At 37.8% G+C, this 18,714-nt stretch overlaps 3 protein-coding genes across 3 annotated transcripts in view; 2 read left to right on the plus strand and 1 right to left on the minus strand.

The window, feature by feature from the left end:
- The window catches only part of LOC142342839 (small nuclear ribonucleoprotein F-like), a 537,554-nt gene that overhangs the window by 35,381 nt on the left and 483,459 nt on the right, over window positions 1-18,714 (plus strand). The window lies entirely within an intron of this gene.
- LOC142342838 (vesicle transport protein GOT1B-like) overlaps window positions 1-18,714 on the plus strand; it is a 456,129-nt gene that overhangs the window by 35,381 nt on the left and 402,034 nt on the right. The window lies entirely within an intron of this gene.
- Window positions 9,565-11,766, minus strand: LOC142343024 (cytochrome P450 2C42-like). The gene is made up of 2 exons (XM_075394709.1): window positions 11,308-11,766; window positions 9,565-10,837 (listed from the first exon to the last, which is right to left on the minus strand). Exons 1-2 carry the CDS (start codon window positions 11,764-11,766, stop codon window positions 10,217-10,219), a joined length of 1,080 nt encoding a protein of 359 aa, XP_075250824.1. The 3' UTR covers window positions 9,565-10,216.

Genomic DNA, 18,714 nt, shown 5'->3' on the forward strand with positions numbered 1-18,714 from the left:
CCATTACACTGCTCTAATTGTGGGCTAGCATGGCTCCATGGCCACCCAAAAAATTGCATTGCCAAAGGAAAAATTTGTAACAATTTTGGCTTGCTCAATCATTTTGCCAAAGTATGCAGAAAACAAAAAGCACGAAATGCCCCAAAGCTGAAAAAAATTATCAACACAATAGAAGGAGAACCTCATCCCAAGGACTCAGTGATTTACTTACACTCATCGAGAGGACTGTATGAATCAGACTACAGTACCGGAGAAGCCAATATGGTTGCCTCCTTCGACGATGACTTCGAGAACATTTTAACATGCATAGCAAAATTGGAAACATTTCAATTGCTCCACTTGTTGATTCAGGAAAGGCAGGTAGCATTTTGGATAAGTCACTCGCGGCGCGAGAAGTAATCCACACGCGATATGGATAAGCGAAAACAACAAACCACAACTGCGGACATTTTCCATTGAACCAATTCATATTGAGGTTAAAATTCGAACCCCGGTAACAAGCAATGGCTGGTATATGCCAGCTGCCACTATCACAGTTGTTGCTGATTATCTCCAACCATTCATCGGTCGCGATCTCTTTGACCAATTCGGACTTGTGATCACACAGTCCTCATACCAAAAAAGTAATCAAGTCGATAAAATCTCACCACATTGCGCGATGAAAGAAAAGATAGCCCTACAATTTCCAAATCTGGTATCTCGAGTTGCAAGATCAAAAAATCATGCAGCAAAATCAAATATTCACAAAAATTTTCAACCTCGACACCACAAAGAGAAACGCATCCCTCTTAATCTATAAAGTAAATTCTAAACTTAGAATATTAGCGATGAAAAACACATCATAAAACTCACAGATTGCCCAGTCAATTATTTTATTTCACCTATTAAGAAAGATCAACCTCTAGAACTACTACTTGACAAAAAAATCCCTAATGCGAGGTAAAAAATAAATATCAAATAACCGAAATTGATACACTAATCGAATCCATGTCTCATTAAATTAGTGATCACGCGTAACAAAGCACTAAAAAATTTTCAAATTTGGATCTCAAATATGCATATATCCAACTAAATTTAGATCCTGAAACAGCCAATCACTGCAAAAACAGCCAATCACTGCAATAAGTGGCAATATGATATTTTGAGATTTGATAATTTTTTGTGTATTGTTTTATTAGGGAATTTTTAGTCAAGTGCTAGTTTTATTGATTGATCTTTCGTAGCCGCAACTACAATGATTGAAATAAAACGCCTATTTTTGTGTATAGCTTAATTGGGGATTTTTCAGACAAGTGCTAGTTTTAGAGATTGATCTTTCGTAACCGTAACTACAATAGGTGAACCGTAGCTACAATAGGACTTCAAAATCTCTAATAAAGCGATCCACAAAAACAAATTTTTTTTCCACCTTTTGTAGTTACGGTTACGAAAGAACAATCTCTAAAACTAGCACTTGACTCAAAAATCCCTAATAAAGCGATACACAAATACAAACATCAAATGCCCGACATTGATACTGCGTCAAAATCACTACATAATTTTCAACTTTAGATCTTAAGTTTGCATATCGCCAACTAAATATGGATCCTGAAGCAGCCAATCCCTGCGATTTTAACATAATTGATGGCAATATGACGGGCACATACCGATTTAAAACTTGATTTCATGGCCTCACAAATATGCCCGCGGAATTTCAAACAAGCATTGGATTACACATTAGTTGGATTGAAAAATAACTATTGCTTCCTAGACGACATACTGATTTTTAGCATAGGATCACAAAAGGAACACAAAGAAATATGTGTTCGTCTGTCTTCGTATACTTGATGAGGAAAATCTGAGGACTATCCTTCCCCAATTGTCTTCTTGCAAAACTATAAATAGATTGGCTTGGTTACCACATTTCACAAGTAGGAATTTTTTCAACCAAAAGTACACTATATAAGTAACTAAGTACACTTTCCTAATCTGTACACTATATAAGTAAATTTATTCAAAATCTTCTTCAAAATCTTCTGCACAAAATAGCCGCCCATTACGCCCTTTATTACGAAAATCTGTTAAATATGTTCAGACTGAAAATAATGAAAACAGTTTTCATGAAAACTTGAAATAAAGAATCGCATCGCAATTGCAACTGAATATTGCCACTATAACCCGCAAATCGAAACACGAGTTAAATAGGTTGCTTCAGGTGTCGAGCTCGGCGATTCTCCAGAACTACTAACTGTAGACGGGTGGAAACCCATTGGATTCACATCTAGATTAATAATTACCCCTTGTGATACCTGACAATCTTTTTTTATTTCTGTGCAGTAAATCCTAATACGATGCATTAATTTAGTTCATATATTTTTTGCACTTGTTCCATTATTTTATTCAGATTGGTATCAAGTTTCCCGCTAACTAGTTGTCTCCTGTTCATCCTTATTTTTATTCCCCGCTGCATGAAAAGACTTGTCTCTTCATGCTAACTATTTTATTGACAACCATTTCAGTTCATAATCTTCTCTTTTTAATTCAAATTCAGTAATCAGAATCTCTTTTGATTTCGCTCCGCAAAGCTGTGCACATAATTAAAACGAGCATTTTGCCTGGCGAAATCCAATCTTGATTTTGAAAGTGTGTCCTCGTGCCGCGAAGCCGACAGTAAAACAATAAGGTACGACAACCCAACTCTTCAATGCTAGCATCTCCGAGCCCCAGCTGGGTGCTATGTAAATCTAACGAAGTCACTACATTGTTTTTCACAAAAAATTGAAACATTACCGAAATTCGCAAATGTTTTTTTACAAGGTGCTGCGAGTTCAAAGATGCCACTACGGGTAGTCTTAAACAAGTGACCACATATTGTCAGCCAAGGCGTTTATGCAGAAAATTTTGGCAACGCAGTCTCCTAATTGGCAACGAAACTGATAGTAAAACAATAAAGTAAACTTTAAAAATTAGCCAAATGCTCGCTGACTCGAAACAATGATCAAAACAATATGGTGAAATTATTTTCAACAATCATTTAAATTTGTCATTTTTATATAGACGGATTTTTAATATTAGAGGTGAGCACGGCAGTGTAAAAATATAGGTAACTCAGCCCAATGAAAAAAAAATCTAATGAAAGATGCCAAGAGCGCTGGCAAGATCAAAACTAACAAAGCTCTTGAAAACTGAAACAGTAAAAATAAACTGAAAGAGTAAACAGTAAAAACTCGAAAACTGAAATAGAAAAAAAACACGCGGATTTTGAAAGTGTGTCCTCGTGCCGCGAAGCCGACAGTAAAACAATAAGGTACGACAACCCAACTCTTCAATGCTAGCATCTCCGAGCCCCAGCTGGGTGCTATGTAAATCTAACGAAGTCACTACATTGTTTTTCACAAAAAATTGAAACATTACCGAAATTCGCAAATGTTTTTTTACAAGGTGCTGCGAGTTTAAAGATGCCACTACGGGTAGTCTTAAACAAGTGACCACATATTGTCAGCCAAAGCGTTTATGCAGAAAATTTTGGCAACGCAGTCTCCTAATTGGCAACGAAACTGATAGTAAAACAATAAAGTAAACTTTAAAAATTAGCCAAATGCTCGCTGACTCGAAACAATGATCAAAACAATATGGTGAAATTATTTTCAACAATCATTTAAATTTGTCATATTTATATAGACGGATTTTTAATATTAGAGGTGAGCACGGCAGTGTAAAAATATAGGTAACTCAGCCCAATGAAAAAAAAATCTAATGAAAGATGCCAAGAGCGCTGGCAATATCAAAACTAACAAAGCTCTTGAAAACTGAAACAGTAAAAATAAACTGAAAGAGTAAACAGTAAAAACTCGAAAACCGAAATAGAAAAAAAAACACGCGGAGAAAAGACTTTTCCGCTGATTAATTTTCGAAATTTCCCTTTGGCTGAGTTCGTAAACGAAGTACACAATTGAAAGTTCTACGAACCAGCTTCTGCTGAGGGATGTAGAGCCGAAGCTTTCAATCTATTTTATCGAGAAAACTGACCTCAATAAAACAGATTGAAAGGTCCACAATTTTTAAGCGGCAACATCATTAAAAAAATTCTACTTTTACCAGATGAGAAAATGCTGTTTCCTGTACTGCGTCTGATGGGTAATTGGTGCTGTGTTTTTTCTCTCTGTCGTTCTCGACTGATCGATTAGACTATACATTTTTAAAATTAATTGAATTAATTATATTATTAGGGCTTTGCCTCTCCAATTAAGAGACTGCGTTGCAAAAATTTTCTGCATCAACGCCTTGGCTGACAACATGTGGTCACTTGTTTACAACTACCAGTAGTGGCATCTCTAAACTCGCAGCACTTTGCAAAAAACTACATTTGCAAATTTGTGGTTGTTTCAGCTTTTCGTGAAAAAGAGTGTCATGACTACGATAGATTTACTTATCACCCAGCTGAGACTCGGAGATGCTAGCATTGGGGAGTGGTGGTTTCGTATACGACAACCCCACTCCCCAATGCTAGCATCTCCGAGCCTTATCTGGGTGCTAAGTAAATCTAACGAAGTCATTACATTCTTTTTCACGAAAAGCTGAAACAACCACAAATTTGCAAATGTAGTTTTTTGCAACGTGCTGCGAGTTTAAAGATGCCACTACTGGTAGTCTTAAACAAATGACCACATGTTGTCAGCCAAGGCGTTGATGCAGAAATTTTTTGCAACGCAGTCTCTTAATTGGAGAGCCGAAGCCCTAATAATACAATTAATTCAATTTATTTTAAAAATATATAGACTAATCGATCAGTCGAGAACGACAAAGAGAACAAGTACAGCACCAATTACCCATCAGACGCTGTACAGCAAACAGCATTTTCTCATCTGGTAAAAGTTGATTTTTTAATGCTGTTGCTGCTTAAAAATTGTGGACCTCTCAATCTAATTTATCGAGGTCAGTTTTCTCGATAAAATAGGTTGAAAATTGCGGCTCTACATCCCTCAGCAAAAGCTCTTTCGTAAAACTTCCAATTGTGTACTTCGTTTACGAGCTCAGCCAAAGGGAAAATTTGAAAATTACTCACTTGAAAAATCTTTTCTCCGCGTGTTTTTTTTCTATTTCAGTTTTGAGTTTTTACTGTTTACTCTTTCAGTTTATTTTTACTGTTTCGGTTTTCAAGAGCTTTGTTAGTTTTGATCCTGCCAGAGCTCTTGGCATCTTTCATTTGATTTTTTTTTTCGTCAGGCTGAGTTACCTGTATTTTCACATTACCGTTTTCACCTCTAATATTAAAAATCCGTCTATATAAATATGACAAATTTAAATGATTGTTGAAAATAATTTCACCATATTGTTTTGATCATTGTTTTGAGTCAGTGAGCATTTGGCTATTTTCAGGTTGCACTGCTCAACTGTTTGCACTTGATTACTTGTGATATCAAAAAGAAATTAAACTCTTAAGAATGGGAAGAAATCCGTTAACTGATAAAGAACACATTAAAGTCTTTGAATCCAAATAAAAACAATGCAACCCGAATAAGTCATTTTCAATTAATTTCGGCTTTCAGTTGATTAAGCTAAAAATGAAAGCAACTTTTTTTTTTAGCAATTAAAGCCAAAAATAGTTTAATTTTCATCAAAACAAATTACCATAGAATCTAAAAATCAGTGAAACGCTAACTTAGAAATTCTAAGAGTGACTATGCAAAACCAATCGCGGAAAATCTCACAATATGCAAAGCTATGTTTTCCCCTGTTTATTAGAAAATCGAATATGTTGTCCTATCATCACTTAGGACAATCAAACAGAAATTAAAATGCATGAGAAAAAATATCCGTAATAAGAAAACTAGTTCTCATAAAATGAGGATACTATTCAGCAGTTAAATATTAGTAAAGAAGAAATTGAGAAGAATTAACCGAATCAAAAATCTGTCAAAATCCAGAAAATTGTTTCCCGACATATTGCCTAATTTATTAATTTAGCTCTTTCGGCACGACCGATCTGTAACAAGGGAAAGCAATGTAAAGTTTTCTCTTTGAGTAAATTTCTCAATTAGGTAATTATCTTGGTAAAACCAGGCTTGATGATGACTACAACAAAACACTTAGAACCGCATTTTTGAAAACTTGGATACTTAGCATTTTATGAAGTGCTTCAAGCGCAGAAAATTAATAAGAAAAATAGGACGTTAAATTAACTTCAATGATGGGTTTTGAAAGAAAAAGAGACTATGGTTTGTACTATCAGAAAAAGATGTCTGTGAAATCTTTGAAAAGAGTAGCCAATAACACCTACAATGACAATTACAAAAGTAATTGAAGAACTGGTTTAGAATCAAATCCATGAACAAAAAATCTGAAAAGATTCTTATCACAAATCTTCTGAATATATTTTTGTCAAATGAGCGCATTCGAAATTGAATTGCACAGTCGAATGTTTTTAATTGATGCGTTGTGTTGCAATACACGAGAAATTCAAAGTTGCTAAAAATTATTTGCAGAAAAATTTTTGCATATTTTAAAATGGTTTGAGAAAAACTTCATACATTAGAATCAAAAATGACATTCTATTGTTTTGAAGAATCAGCTCTCAATGTATTTATAGAAATCGTAATACAGAATGCAAAAAAAACAAGAGTGAACAACGTTGAATTGACTGGATATCCTAGAACGAAAGAGATCCTCAGGAAACGCTCTTATGACTTTTGTTTCTTAACATATGCCTGATAACCTAACACTTATAATTCATATGACACAATTACTTTATAGGTCACTTATTTTCATAGCGGTAAAAGAAAAAAATCCTTGAAAAAGCTGTAGGGATTGAAACCAACAGATTAGTGGTTAATGAAAACAAATTTAAGTGAATTGTTTTTTGTAGAGCATCAAATACAAAAGTTTAAATTAAAAGAATATTATCACAGAAACGATGATAAAAAATCAGAAGGCGAAAAATACCTCGGAGTAAAATTCAATTCCCACCCAAAAAAGACTATATGAAGGTAAAAATTACAGCAAGTAATGACTACTGGTAGAAAAAAACGTTGAACGCTTCTTTTGGAACGCCATTAAGAAAAAAACCCGTCAATAACCGCATTTTCCATCTAAACTGTAGATTACGGTTCCTGGAAGGAATAGGCCAATATTATGGAGGATGCTCTAAAGGAGAAATAAAGTCCTAATACGGTTTATTAAGCAAGATCGATTTTGGGAACTCATTATTTATCACCGACCGCTGTTTTTCAAATGCTACCAAATTAGATCGTCATTATCTTAAAAAATGTGAAAAAAGAAAATTTATGCAATTGTTTTATTATAATCGATATGTAAAAGCATTCGAGAAACTTCATGACTTTAATTTCAATCTTTTGACAAAATTAACTGATCGACATTCAGACCGAAAGGAGCATTTTTAATGCACTGGTTAAAACTATGATTTGCAGGTGTTATTTATTAAAACAATAATAAGAAGTTTATTTTGGTATCTGCGTCGATAATTTCACAGTGCGATTTATAGAAACGTTTGAAAATGATCCTTACCTTTGGCAAATTCTGGTTTCTGTTGTCAATTTTAATTTCTGTAGATAATGTTTAAATTTAAGGCAGCTATCTTAATTGAAATCAATTCTAGTGTAACCAAGAAAATGATGGTTTTCTAAAAAAAAATTGTAAATAATTGGCAAAGATGTTGCTTTGCTCACAAAAAAGAAGATTTTTTGATATGGAATGTTTCATGGAAAAGTCTCTAGCCAGTTGAAATTTGAGCTGTTCTGTTTTTGTTGTGGTGACTGGTTGTTAAAGTCTAAGTCTGTCAATCGTTTCCTATTAGTCCTTGTTAATTATTCTCCCATCTCGTTGGTGGAACGATCTCCGGTTTTCATGCATCGTTGTTTTTGATTGAGTTCACATACAAATGAATTTTGTCGTCTTATTAAGGAGTATAATTACCTCACCAAGTAATTTATCACTTAACCACCTGTTGCAATAATTACGAAATAAACAAAGTTACTCTAAACAAAGAAACTGAAAAAATGAATCTTTAAGTATGTTAGGTATGTAAAAAATGTTTCCAATTAAATAGCATGAGACTTTCGCTGGCCCTGTTGTTGTGCATAAACATTGAACTCTTAGTGTTTTGAATCACAAATGAACCCAATATGGCATCGAAACTAACTTCAAGTTAATAAATGGATTATTGTGTACAGTGAGCAAAAACAACGCGTTAAGACAAAACCAGTATATTGTCTTTTCGTCCTTATTTCTTATAATAGTTTATCAAAAAGAAACCTCGACCTATAAAGCAGCGGATCTGAGAGTGACAATGCAAAATTGGTCGTAAAGAAATTCACATTATGCAAAACAATGCCTTCCAGTGTTTTAAATAGAAAATCAAAAGCTGTCCTAGCATCAATCCGATTAATCTAACAATAAATAAAATAGATTAATCCAACAATAATTGAAATTCGCGCGAAATAATATGCGTTATAAGAGAAACTAAAGTACTTTTGTTACAAAAGGATTCTATTCAGCTGTAAAAATTTTTTTAAAAAAGAGAAATTGAAAATGTTTAACAACGCCAGAAATTTGTCAGAATCCAGAAACTAGATACAATGTTTAATTAGCACTTTCAGCGAAACACATGCCAAAAAAATGAAAATTTTCTGTTTTAGTAAATTTATCAATTATTCAACCATCTTGGCAAAACAAGATTTTATGATCACTTCAACAAACCAATTAGATCCGCAAGTTTGAATTTTCGTTACACAGAGTCCCATCAAGTGCTTCAAGCAAAGAAAGTCAGCACGAAGAGAAATATGAGAAACAACTGTTTTTCTGAATAGTTTGCAAAAAAACGGTGATCCTTTTTTGAAAACACCTACCAATTCGCTAGCAACGAATTTGTTCCAACAAAAAATCAATTATAGAAGGAAACAGAGACTATGGTTTGTGCAGTCTAAAAACGATGTTTGTTAAATCTTTGAAAGTTGTCATCCCATAACACCTAAAAGTATAATACCAAAAATTATTGAACTTTGGTTAAGAATCAAATCAATTGTTTTAGTCTGAACAGATGTTTATCGATAAATTTCTGAATAATATTTTTTTATGAGCAAAGTCAAAATTGATTGGCATAATGCATGGCGTACAGTTGATGCGTTGTGTTGGACTACGCAACAAGTATATATTTGTTAAATTTTATTTGCAGCACTATTGCATATTTGAAAACGCTTTGAGTCATTAAAAAGTCAAGCATAAGAATCAAATTGCCAGTCTAAGGTTTTTGATGAATCAGTTCTCAACGTATTAAAAAAATTGATTAGGGATTGCAATAAAAAAGAGTGAACAACGTTGGACCTGACTGGTTATCCTCTAAAGAAACAGTTCTCCAGGAAACGGTCCGTTGACACTTGTTTTTTTACTTATACCTGATTACGTAAAACTCAACTGTGCTAAGACAGCTTTTCCTATGATTAATGATTTAATTGACAAAAACCCTTCACATATCATTTATTTCCGTAGCGGTAAAAGAAACATCTAAAAAATCATTGGAAAACTCACAAAGTAGAGATTGAAATCAACAGATTATTGATTATCAAAAATAAAACAATGAATTGTGGAGTATCAAAATCGGACTTTTAATTTGCAAGAAAATTATCAAAGAAACATGATGAAAAATCAAAGAAGAAAAAAATACTTTGAAGTGAAAATCAATTGGCCCTTAATATATCAAGATGGGGATAAACTAAGCCTAATTCCACGATTATTTTGGGCATGTAATTAGCCTAAAATTTAATTGCCAGAATGTTTTTAGTTTTTAATTGAGACAAAACTGAAAGACTCCATTTATTTTGTGAACAGTGCTATGGGCATTCGCAAAACTGCAGATTGTCTTCTTTTTCCTTAATTAGTATAGAGATGGACATTTCTGAAGTTAACCACCAATTCTACTTTCTTTCGTTTCGTTCTAATTGACAATATCATAGTTGTTAGTTATTTCAATCGTTGGAAAAAGTGACAGATGGGATCTAGTGACCTAGGATTTTGTCGTGGACACTAGTCACAAAGTATTGTCTTTATTTTTCACGCTAGCCACAAAGACACTTATCGTGCCGTCTAGTTTCGTGTATATCCAAACTTGAACTAAATTTGCGCTATCTAGTGTGCAGTACACGCATAGTGCTGAAGTAAATTTACTCAAGAAATCCGACAATGAACATGTAATGGCTTTTTGTTTCGTGTAGTTCAGCAGCCTTTAATCATTACTTCTAGGTTCAAAACTGTAACGATATTTTTGTGGTGCACAAGTGAAGTTTTGTACACTATCGCTCAAGTCAATGTCGTCTGGCGATGTGACCTTGAACTTGCGCACTATCTCGATTATGAACACTTTGACCTCTAAGTCCGCGAGTATCTGGCCTAGACAGATTCTGGGTCCCACCCCGTAGGGAACAAATGCTTCTACTGTTTTCAACTGGGTGCCAGTCTCGTCCAGGAAGTTACAAGGGTTAAACTCCTCTGGGTACTTAAAATATTGAGGGTCTCGCATGATCTGGTAAAGGTTCGCCATCATAACCACACCGTTCTTTATTACTTGACCCGATTCCAGTCGAATATCTTGCAGTACTTTATGAGGCAAAGTTGTCTGTGCAACACACGCAAATCTCTGCACTTCATATTGAAATGCTGTAAGGTAAGTCAAGTTCCTCAATTTATCAGAGCTTATCAGTGAATCTCCTATTTTATCTTCAATTTCATCGGCTATTTTCTCTTGGAATTCAGGATGACCAGCCAGGCAAGCTAAAACCCAGCAAAAAGTTGTGGAGGTGCTCTCGTGCCAGCAAAAAACAACTCGAAGATAACTGCGGCAAGGTTTTTGACGTCAAATTGTTGCCCGTCTTTTGTAGACTCATAAGTGTAGGCGTCAATCAAGGTTTCAACTGACCCACGTTCGCCAGTTTGCAGCCTTTCATTAATTTGTTCATTAATGAAACTTTTCATTGTTTCAACCGCTTCAAAAATATCAACACTTTGCTTTGGCAAAAATAGCCTCAAAATTTTGACCATGATTCTCGGAAGAAGAATCAATTCAACAGTTCCCGTTAAAATTGCCCGAAATATTTTTTGGGCTTCGGGGTCAAAATATTCGAACCGAAATCCAAAAATTAATGATGATGTAATATTACAAACTGCTGATTGCAATAAGGACGTCGGCTCAAAATATTCTGGCATCGTTTCCAGCGTATCGGTTAATTGCTTGACCTCATCCAAAACCAACTGAATTTGTTTTTCTCGTCCAAAACTTCGTAAATGATTATGGAAATTTTTTCTGTTATTTTTCCATACTGGCCCCCAGGTGTCAATAATTGCATCGTTCAAGTCAGAGCCAGAGTGGATTTGTGCTCCTAAGCTTCGACCAACCGATTCTTGCCCGTGAGAGGAAAACAATTCCTTCATGTCTCGATATGTGAACAATATTAGCCAGTCTGTTCCACCAAAAAGATGACCTCTGAAGTAGGCCATATTATGGTAGGTTGGTTTGTTCAAATTCTGCATCATTTTTCCGGTTCCATTTGAGTTGTTGAAGAAGCCCATATGTCCTGTAAGCCAATGTTTGTTTGGAAGTTCTGGAAATGTTCTGTCGACATTATAGAACGGTTTGAACCACAAAATAGTCGCTATTGTCGCTGCACCAAAAGAGATGGGTACTAAAAATTTAGCATCGGTTAGTTTGATAGCAAAAAGGGTATCCAAATTGACCAGTTTCGAAATAGTGGAGCTGTAATCACCCGCTAAAGTTGACATTTCTATGATTTGAATTTCAGTTCGGTTTTACTAATGAAGTGTTCGTGCATTACAGTAGTTGTTTTACCTTCACAATAAACTTCATATGTTGATACTGGTGCTGAACAGAGATTTAAGTAAATTTAAATAGGTGATAAATCAGCTACTTAGAAATAATAAATCTTTGTCCTGCTTAATGTTATTAAACAGGTACAAAATGTCACATTGAAAATCCATAGAAGATACTGTAGAAATATTATGTCACCCAGGATAAGGTCCTCGACCCAAATCATGTATGGACTAGACGGACTTGTGTCGCATATATCATGCAGAACAGACCTAAAGTCATGTATGGATGAGACGGAAAGGAGCAACCGAAACCTTGTCGATCCATGGCAACTACGATATATTCGTTGTACTACGTGATCCAAAAGACGTCATTTGAGATCACCCTTAAATTTGTGCGTGGCCTTATGTATGGTATCAAAGAAGCCATATACAACCATACATGTCTTACGTATGGTTTCCAGGAAACATTTATGATAGTCAACTCGAGGAGACTATAACCTCGGGGCCCTTGTCCGCGAGCTAAGTCCGTGCCTGTTTTGGGCCCAACCTGATTAGGGTCAAGTATCTCATACTGGACATGCAGTTTCGATAATGGGTTGCCATACTGCATTACAGAGGGCAAAATGCCCCTAAAAGAGGCAGGTATTAGTATTTTTCAAACCTTGTAATATTATAAGCCAGAGAGATTGTCGAAACATTATAGTAGCTCACAGGATAAATGTACACTATAAATTCTTCCCTATATGATATTAGATTAGTGATACTAGAGTGTGGCTGTAGAAGCAGGACTTTTGATGAATTCCACCCAAGTTACAATTCCCAAATTTGTTAGAATGGGCAGCAACGGGAGAACCTTTGAGAAATTAAAGGAGAGCTTGGGTGGGGGGGGGGTACACTTAAGGCAATATTTGCGAACGAAGCAGGGTGGTACGAAATGATGTATTTGCGGGTAATGGTGTTTCCCAGTTCCAATATGTGGCCCAATTGCTTCACATTTCGATTCAAAGATAACTTGCTGAGGCGTCAGTAGTTTTGGGTTTGTTAAAGACCTACACGGTTCTACACATGACAACCCGAAAAGGTTACAGTATTTAGTTGCATTTAAAAAGTTTCCTCCCAATTTGGCATCCCTTACTTGGTTTTGCGAGGAAGCAGAGGATCCAGGAAGTCATTGGAATTAATAGTCAATTTAATAGCAGTTGCCCACGACGAGGTCACAATATATTATCATTTTTCCGGTTCCATTTGAGTTGTTGAAGAAGCCCATATGTCCTGTAAGCCAATGTTTGTTTGGAAGTTCTGGAAATGTTCTGTCGACATTATAGAACGTTTTGAACCACAAAATAGTCGCTATTGTCGCTGCACCAAAAGAGATGGGTACTAAAAATTTAGCATCGGTTAGTTTGATAGCAAAAAGGGTATCCAAATTGACCAGTTTCGAAATAGTGGAGCTGTAATCACCCGCTAAAGTTGACATTTCTATGATTTGAATTTCAGTTCGGTTTTACTAATGAAGTGTTCGTGCATTACAGTAGTTGTTTTAACTTCACAATAAACTTCATATGTTGATACTGGTGCTGAACAGAGATTTAAGTAAATTTAAATAGGTGATAAATCAGCTACTTAGAAATAATAAATCTTTGTCCTGCTTAATGTTATTAAACAGGTACAAAATGTCACATTGAAAATCCATAGAAGATACTGTAGAAATATTATGTCACCCAGGATAAGGTCCTCGACCCAAATCATGTATGGACTAGACGGACTTGGGTCGCATATATCATGCAGAACAGACCTAAAGTCATGTATGGATGAGACGGAAAGGAGCAACCGAAACCTTGTCGATCCATGGCAACTACGATATATTCGTTGTACTACGTGATCCAAAAGACGTTGTTGGGTTATGGACTTTCGCAAGCGGAATAAAAAGCGTTTTTAACTAAGTAAAAGAATTAATTTCTCAAAAATGAGAGAATAACAAAATGATATTTTACAGTAGAATTTAGAGATTTACAGGAGAGATCTGAATATTAGATCAAGATGGTGATTTGAATTTGGGGATGAAAAAGGACTCAAAAATCAGCTGTATATATACCCATTATCAGTGTGAAAAAGTCAAGATACAAAACTAATCCTAGCACCGTGATTTATAGTGGGGGTCGCAAAGGTTATCCAATATGGTTTGCTTCTGCAAATCAGTCGCAAAGGGAACCATAAATGGAATGCATTTGCACTTTTCTAAGAATTCATTCACACTTCCGGAGATATCATCATCATTTAATACATGCTGGGAAGATTTTACATCACTTAATCTAACTCTAATAATAGTTATCTAGATTCACCAATTTGAACCGAATATTGATTCTCAGCACCATTTCTTGACGATTCATTTATATAATTTCTTTGATCAAAATCAAATTGCTTGTCTTTCTAATCTGGTAAGTCAAACTTTCTTTCTAATTCTCACTAAGTTTAAGACTATAGTTTGATCGAAATTCTAACACCCCCACTCAGACTTGAGCTGATTGCGTAGAGTTTGTTCCCATCAAAACTGCTCTGAATGTTTCCACTTTCGAAACGGGTAAGGACTTTGTGAAAATGTCCGCTGCCATTTTGTCTGTAGGAACGTAATGAATTGAAATAGTCCCATCCTCCGTTTTGTCCCGGATGAAGTGAAACTTTGTTTCGATGTGCTTGCTCCTTTTGTGCATGACTGGGTTTTGGCAGAGTCTGATACAACTTTGGTTGTCTTCTCCAATTGCTATTGGACGTTCCTGTTGGATGCCAAAATCCTCTAGAAGTTGTTTCAGGTAAAGTGCTTCCTGAACTGCTGCTGTCATGCCCTGATATTCTGCTTCTGATGAAGAAAGAGCAACTGTGGCCTGCTTCTTGACACCCCAGCTGAGTGCTGCGCCACGTCCGTTGAGCTTGAAGTAATAGCCCGTTGTTGATTTTCTGTCGTTCACGTCTCCAGACCAGTCTGCATCACTTTCCCCCACTAAATCATAACTAGCCTCTTTTGTGTAAGTAAGTTTTAAACCTTTTGAACCTTGAAGATATCGCAGAAGTCGTTTTCCGCACATCCAGTGTTGAATGGTAGGTGCATTCATGTGTCTGGACAGAATGTTGACTGTGAACATGATGTCTGGCCTCGTCTGTTTGGCCAGATACAGAAGTGATCCAACCAAGCTTCTGTAGATCCTCTGGTCCACTTCTTCGTCTCCGTTCTGTGCTGTCTGAAGTTTCAAATTCAAATCAGCTGGAGTTCTTGAGGGTTTGCATTGATCCATTTGAAACCGCTCAAGCATTGTTTCTATGTAGCGTTCTTGGTCGACTGTGACTTTGCCCTCTTCTCGTCTGATTCTTAGACCCAGAAACCAGTGTAGTCTCCCTCTGTCTTCCATGTGAAAGGTTGCTTCTAGTGCCTTCTTGACATCAGAGACCACTGTCATACTTCTTGATGCTACTATGATGTCGTCAACCCAGACCAAGATGAAGGTGTGATCCTCTGCTTCTGATCTTGCGAACAAGCAGTGATCGTTCCTGCTTCTGGTGAACCCCTGTCTCAGTAGGAAGTTTGCCAGCTCTTTGTACCAGTTGTTAGCAGCCTGTTTCAAACCATAAATTGATTTATTTAGTCGACATACTAACTTCTCCCCATCTGATCCGCGTTTTACAAACTCCTGTGGCTGTTCCAGATACACTTCTTCCTCGATTGGTGAGTGCAGGAAAGCAGTCTTGACATCAAATTGGTGCATCACATGGCCCTGCTTCGCTGATAGTTGAAGTAGAATCCTGAATGTCTCTGGCTTACAGGTAGGCGCAAAAGTCTCAAAGTAGTCCAGTCCTTCCACTTGCTTGAAGCCTTTCGCCACATAGCGCGCTTTGTATTTGTCCACTTGACCACTGGGTCCCAATTTCACTTTGTAAACCCATTTGCCCGGTATGACGTCCCTGTCTGTGGGTTCCAAGTCTCGTTTTCTTGGAGTGCCTTGACCTCGTCCTTCATTGCCCCGTGCCACTGGTCCCAATCGTCACCTTGCTTGGCTTCGTAGACTGTTTTGGGTTCCACATAGTCGCCCTCAGTCACAGCAAGATGGGTCCTGACTTCTCCAAAAAATTGCGGAACATTCCTTGCTCGTGTCCATCGTCTGGGCTCCGCTCTGTCCGCGTGTTCCAGTGCATCTTCATTGAAGCCAACTGTCTCTAACTGTGAGAAGTCTTCTGTGTCACTGTCTTCCAGTGAATCTGAGTCTCTGTGAGTCCCTGCTCCTCTTTGTTGCCATCGTCTTGATGACCATCATCTGGGTGCGAGATCCCCAGTTGCTGTGACCCCTCATCTAGTAGGTCGGGCGTCTCTGTGTTGTCAGGGATTGAGCCTACTTCAGACTCCTTGATGATCACATCTCGAACTGCCATCACCTTGCGTGTGTTGGGTATGTACACCAGGTATCCGTTTTCTCCTTCAGTGTAACCCACAAACTTTCCTTCCAGTGCCTTGGGTTCAAGTTTGCTGACTTCTCTGTCCCTCTTCTTCATGAAGACTGTGCAACCAAAAATAGATAATTTACTAATTGAAAGCTGAGGTTTTATACCTCTCATCAGCTCTGCTGGGCATTTTTCTTCTCCTCGTCTCACAACCAAGTTTCTGATCCTTGCTGCGTGAAGAATTGCTGCTTCCCACATCATCTTGGGAAGTCCTGAGTCAATGAGCAAACATCTTGCCATCTCCAGCAGTGTCCTGTTGCACCTCTCAGCTAACCCATTCTGTTGTGGCGTTTCTGGTATGGTCTTTTCCTGTAGAATGCCTGCATCTAAGCAGTACGTCTCAAACTGCTCTGAGAGAAACTCCTTCGCATTGTCTTGCCTCAGCTTCTTGGGCGTCCCCACACTGAGAACAAATTTCTTCAGGCTGGCCAGTGCTTCACTTTTTGCCTTAAGCAAGTCCACAAACACAAACTTCGTGTATTGGTCTGCAAACACTATGCAGAACCGGAACCCTGACAGTGACTCTACTCTGAAAGGTCCCATCACGTCTGTGAACACCCTCTCCAGCTTCCCTTCTGCTTGGGTCTCTGCCACTCTTGGTACTGGAGTCTTTGTGATCTTGGCCAATGCACACACATTGCGTACATCATCGAGTTCCCCCACTTTCTCTGGTGCATCCCTGACCACATCCGCTTGATCCAAATGACCCAATCGTCTGTGCCACTTCCTTGCATTGTCAAGTTTCACGCTGTTGGAACTCATCTTGAATTCTAGAACGCTGCAGGGTAAGTAAAACAAATTATTTTCTTGTGTTAGTTTTACCCGAGTTCCCTTCTGGAGTTTCATGCAGCTGTTTCCTCTCTCGAAAGTGAAGCTATGTCCCCACTCCGTGCATCTTGAGACTGATAGGAGGTTTGAAGAATAGTCCGGCACACACAGAACATTTTTGAGTTCGCATTGGAATTCCCCTTTGTTTGAGGGTATGCTGATCCTCACACAGCCTCTGCCCACCACTCTGGAAGCCTCTCCGTTGGGATTTCTGACCACTGATTGAATCGGCACAAAGTCCAGAAACGCATCGATGTTCGTCACTATGTGATCTGTACAACCACTGTCCACTAGCATGCCTGCTGCCTTCCACTGGGTAAGAGCTGCCCAGCATTCCTCGTCTGGTGTAGCCAATGTTGGACCCATTGCCACTGACTCATGTTTGCCTCCATCTCTTTGTCTCTTGCATGCCCTGTCTAGGTGACCCTTCTCACCACACTTGCTGCATTGTGCTGTCTCCTTCTTCCTGCAGTCCTTGGCAAAGTGTCCAGGGATCCCACACACAAAGCAGTTTCCTTTCTTGGGTCCCTTCTTGAAGTCACGCTTCACTGCCAGTGCCACTGAACCACTTTGTCCCTTGTGTCTCTGCACCGTGCTCTCATGAAAGTTCTGCAGCCTTTTTCTCAACTCTGTGAAGTTCGTTGCCGGGTTGAGGCTTTCCTGTATTACAAAATTTTCATACCTCATTGGCAGACCATTGAGGACCAAGGCGTTGAAGAGGGTCTCTGAGACTGCTTCCCCTGCTTCTTGTAGCCTTGTGAGCAACTCCTGTCCTCTGATGAAGAAGCTGTCCAAATCCTCAGAATCCTCGAGCTGCAGTCGAGCAAGCTGTGCCACTAAAGTCACCACTGTCGGCGTCTCCACACTCTGAAATCTCTCTTGCAAAAGCTTCCAAGCCTTTGCTCCATCTCCAATGCCGTCATCTCCCACACAGTCATGTCTCATCAGCATGAGGGTTGTTGCATCTAGAGTCAGTGCCAGATGGCACCACACATTGTTCCGTTTCTCCTTGATGTCTGCAACTTCCTTCTCATATGCATCCTTCAGCACCTTGTGGTTCTTCTTTTCATCATTGGTTGCCCCATTGGCCAGTGGCGCAGGCTCATTGGGTTGCTCCTCTGTCCCCAGTAGTGATTTGTAGAGTCCCTTCGTCTGCATCATCGCCACAAATCTTGTGCTCCAGATTGGAAAGTCCTGTGCCTTTCCTGTGTAGGTCAGCAGCTTCACTGTCTGTTGATCCATTGAAGTTTGAGCAGGCAAAACAGTTGTGAAAAGAAAAGGTACTAAGCAGAAAAGGATTATGACTGTCAACAACAAATTAGTTTTGTTTTGGAAATTAATTGTATGACTTAAAAAATTGCTGGGCCCATAACCTGTTGGGTTATGGACTTTCGCAAGCGGAATAAAAAGCGTTTTTAACTAAGTAAAAGAATTAATTTCTCAAAAATGAGAGAATAACAAAATGATATTTTACAGTAGAATTTAGAGATTTACAGGAGAGATCTGATTATTAGATCAAGATGGTGATTTGAATTTGGGGATGAAAAAGGACTCAAAAATCAGCTGTATATATACCCATTATCA

Source organism: Convolutriloba macropyga, chromosome 7 (assembly GCF_964194025.1).
Source record: "Convolutriloba macropyga chromosome 7, txConMacr16.3, whole genome shotgun sequence".
Lineage (NCBI taxonomy): Eukaryota > Metazoa > Xenacoelomorpha > Acoela > Convolutidae > Convolutriloba > Convolutriloba macropyga.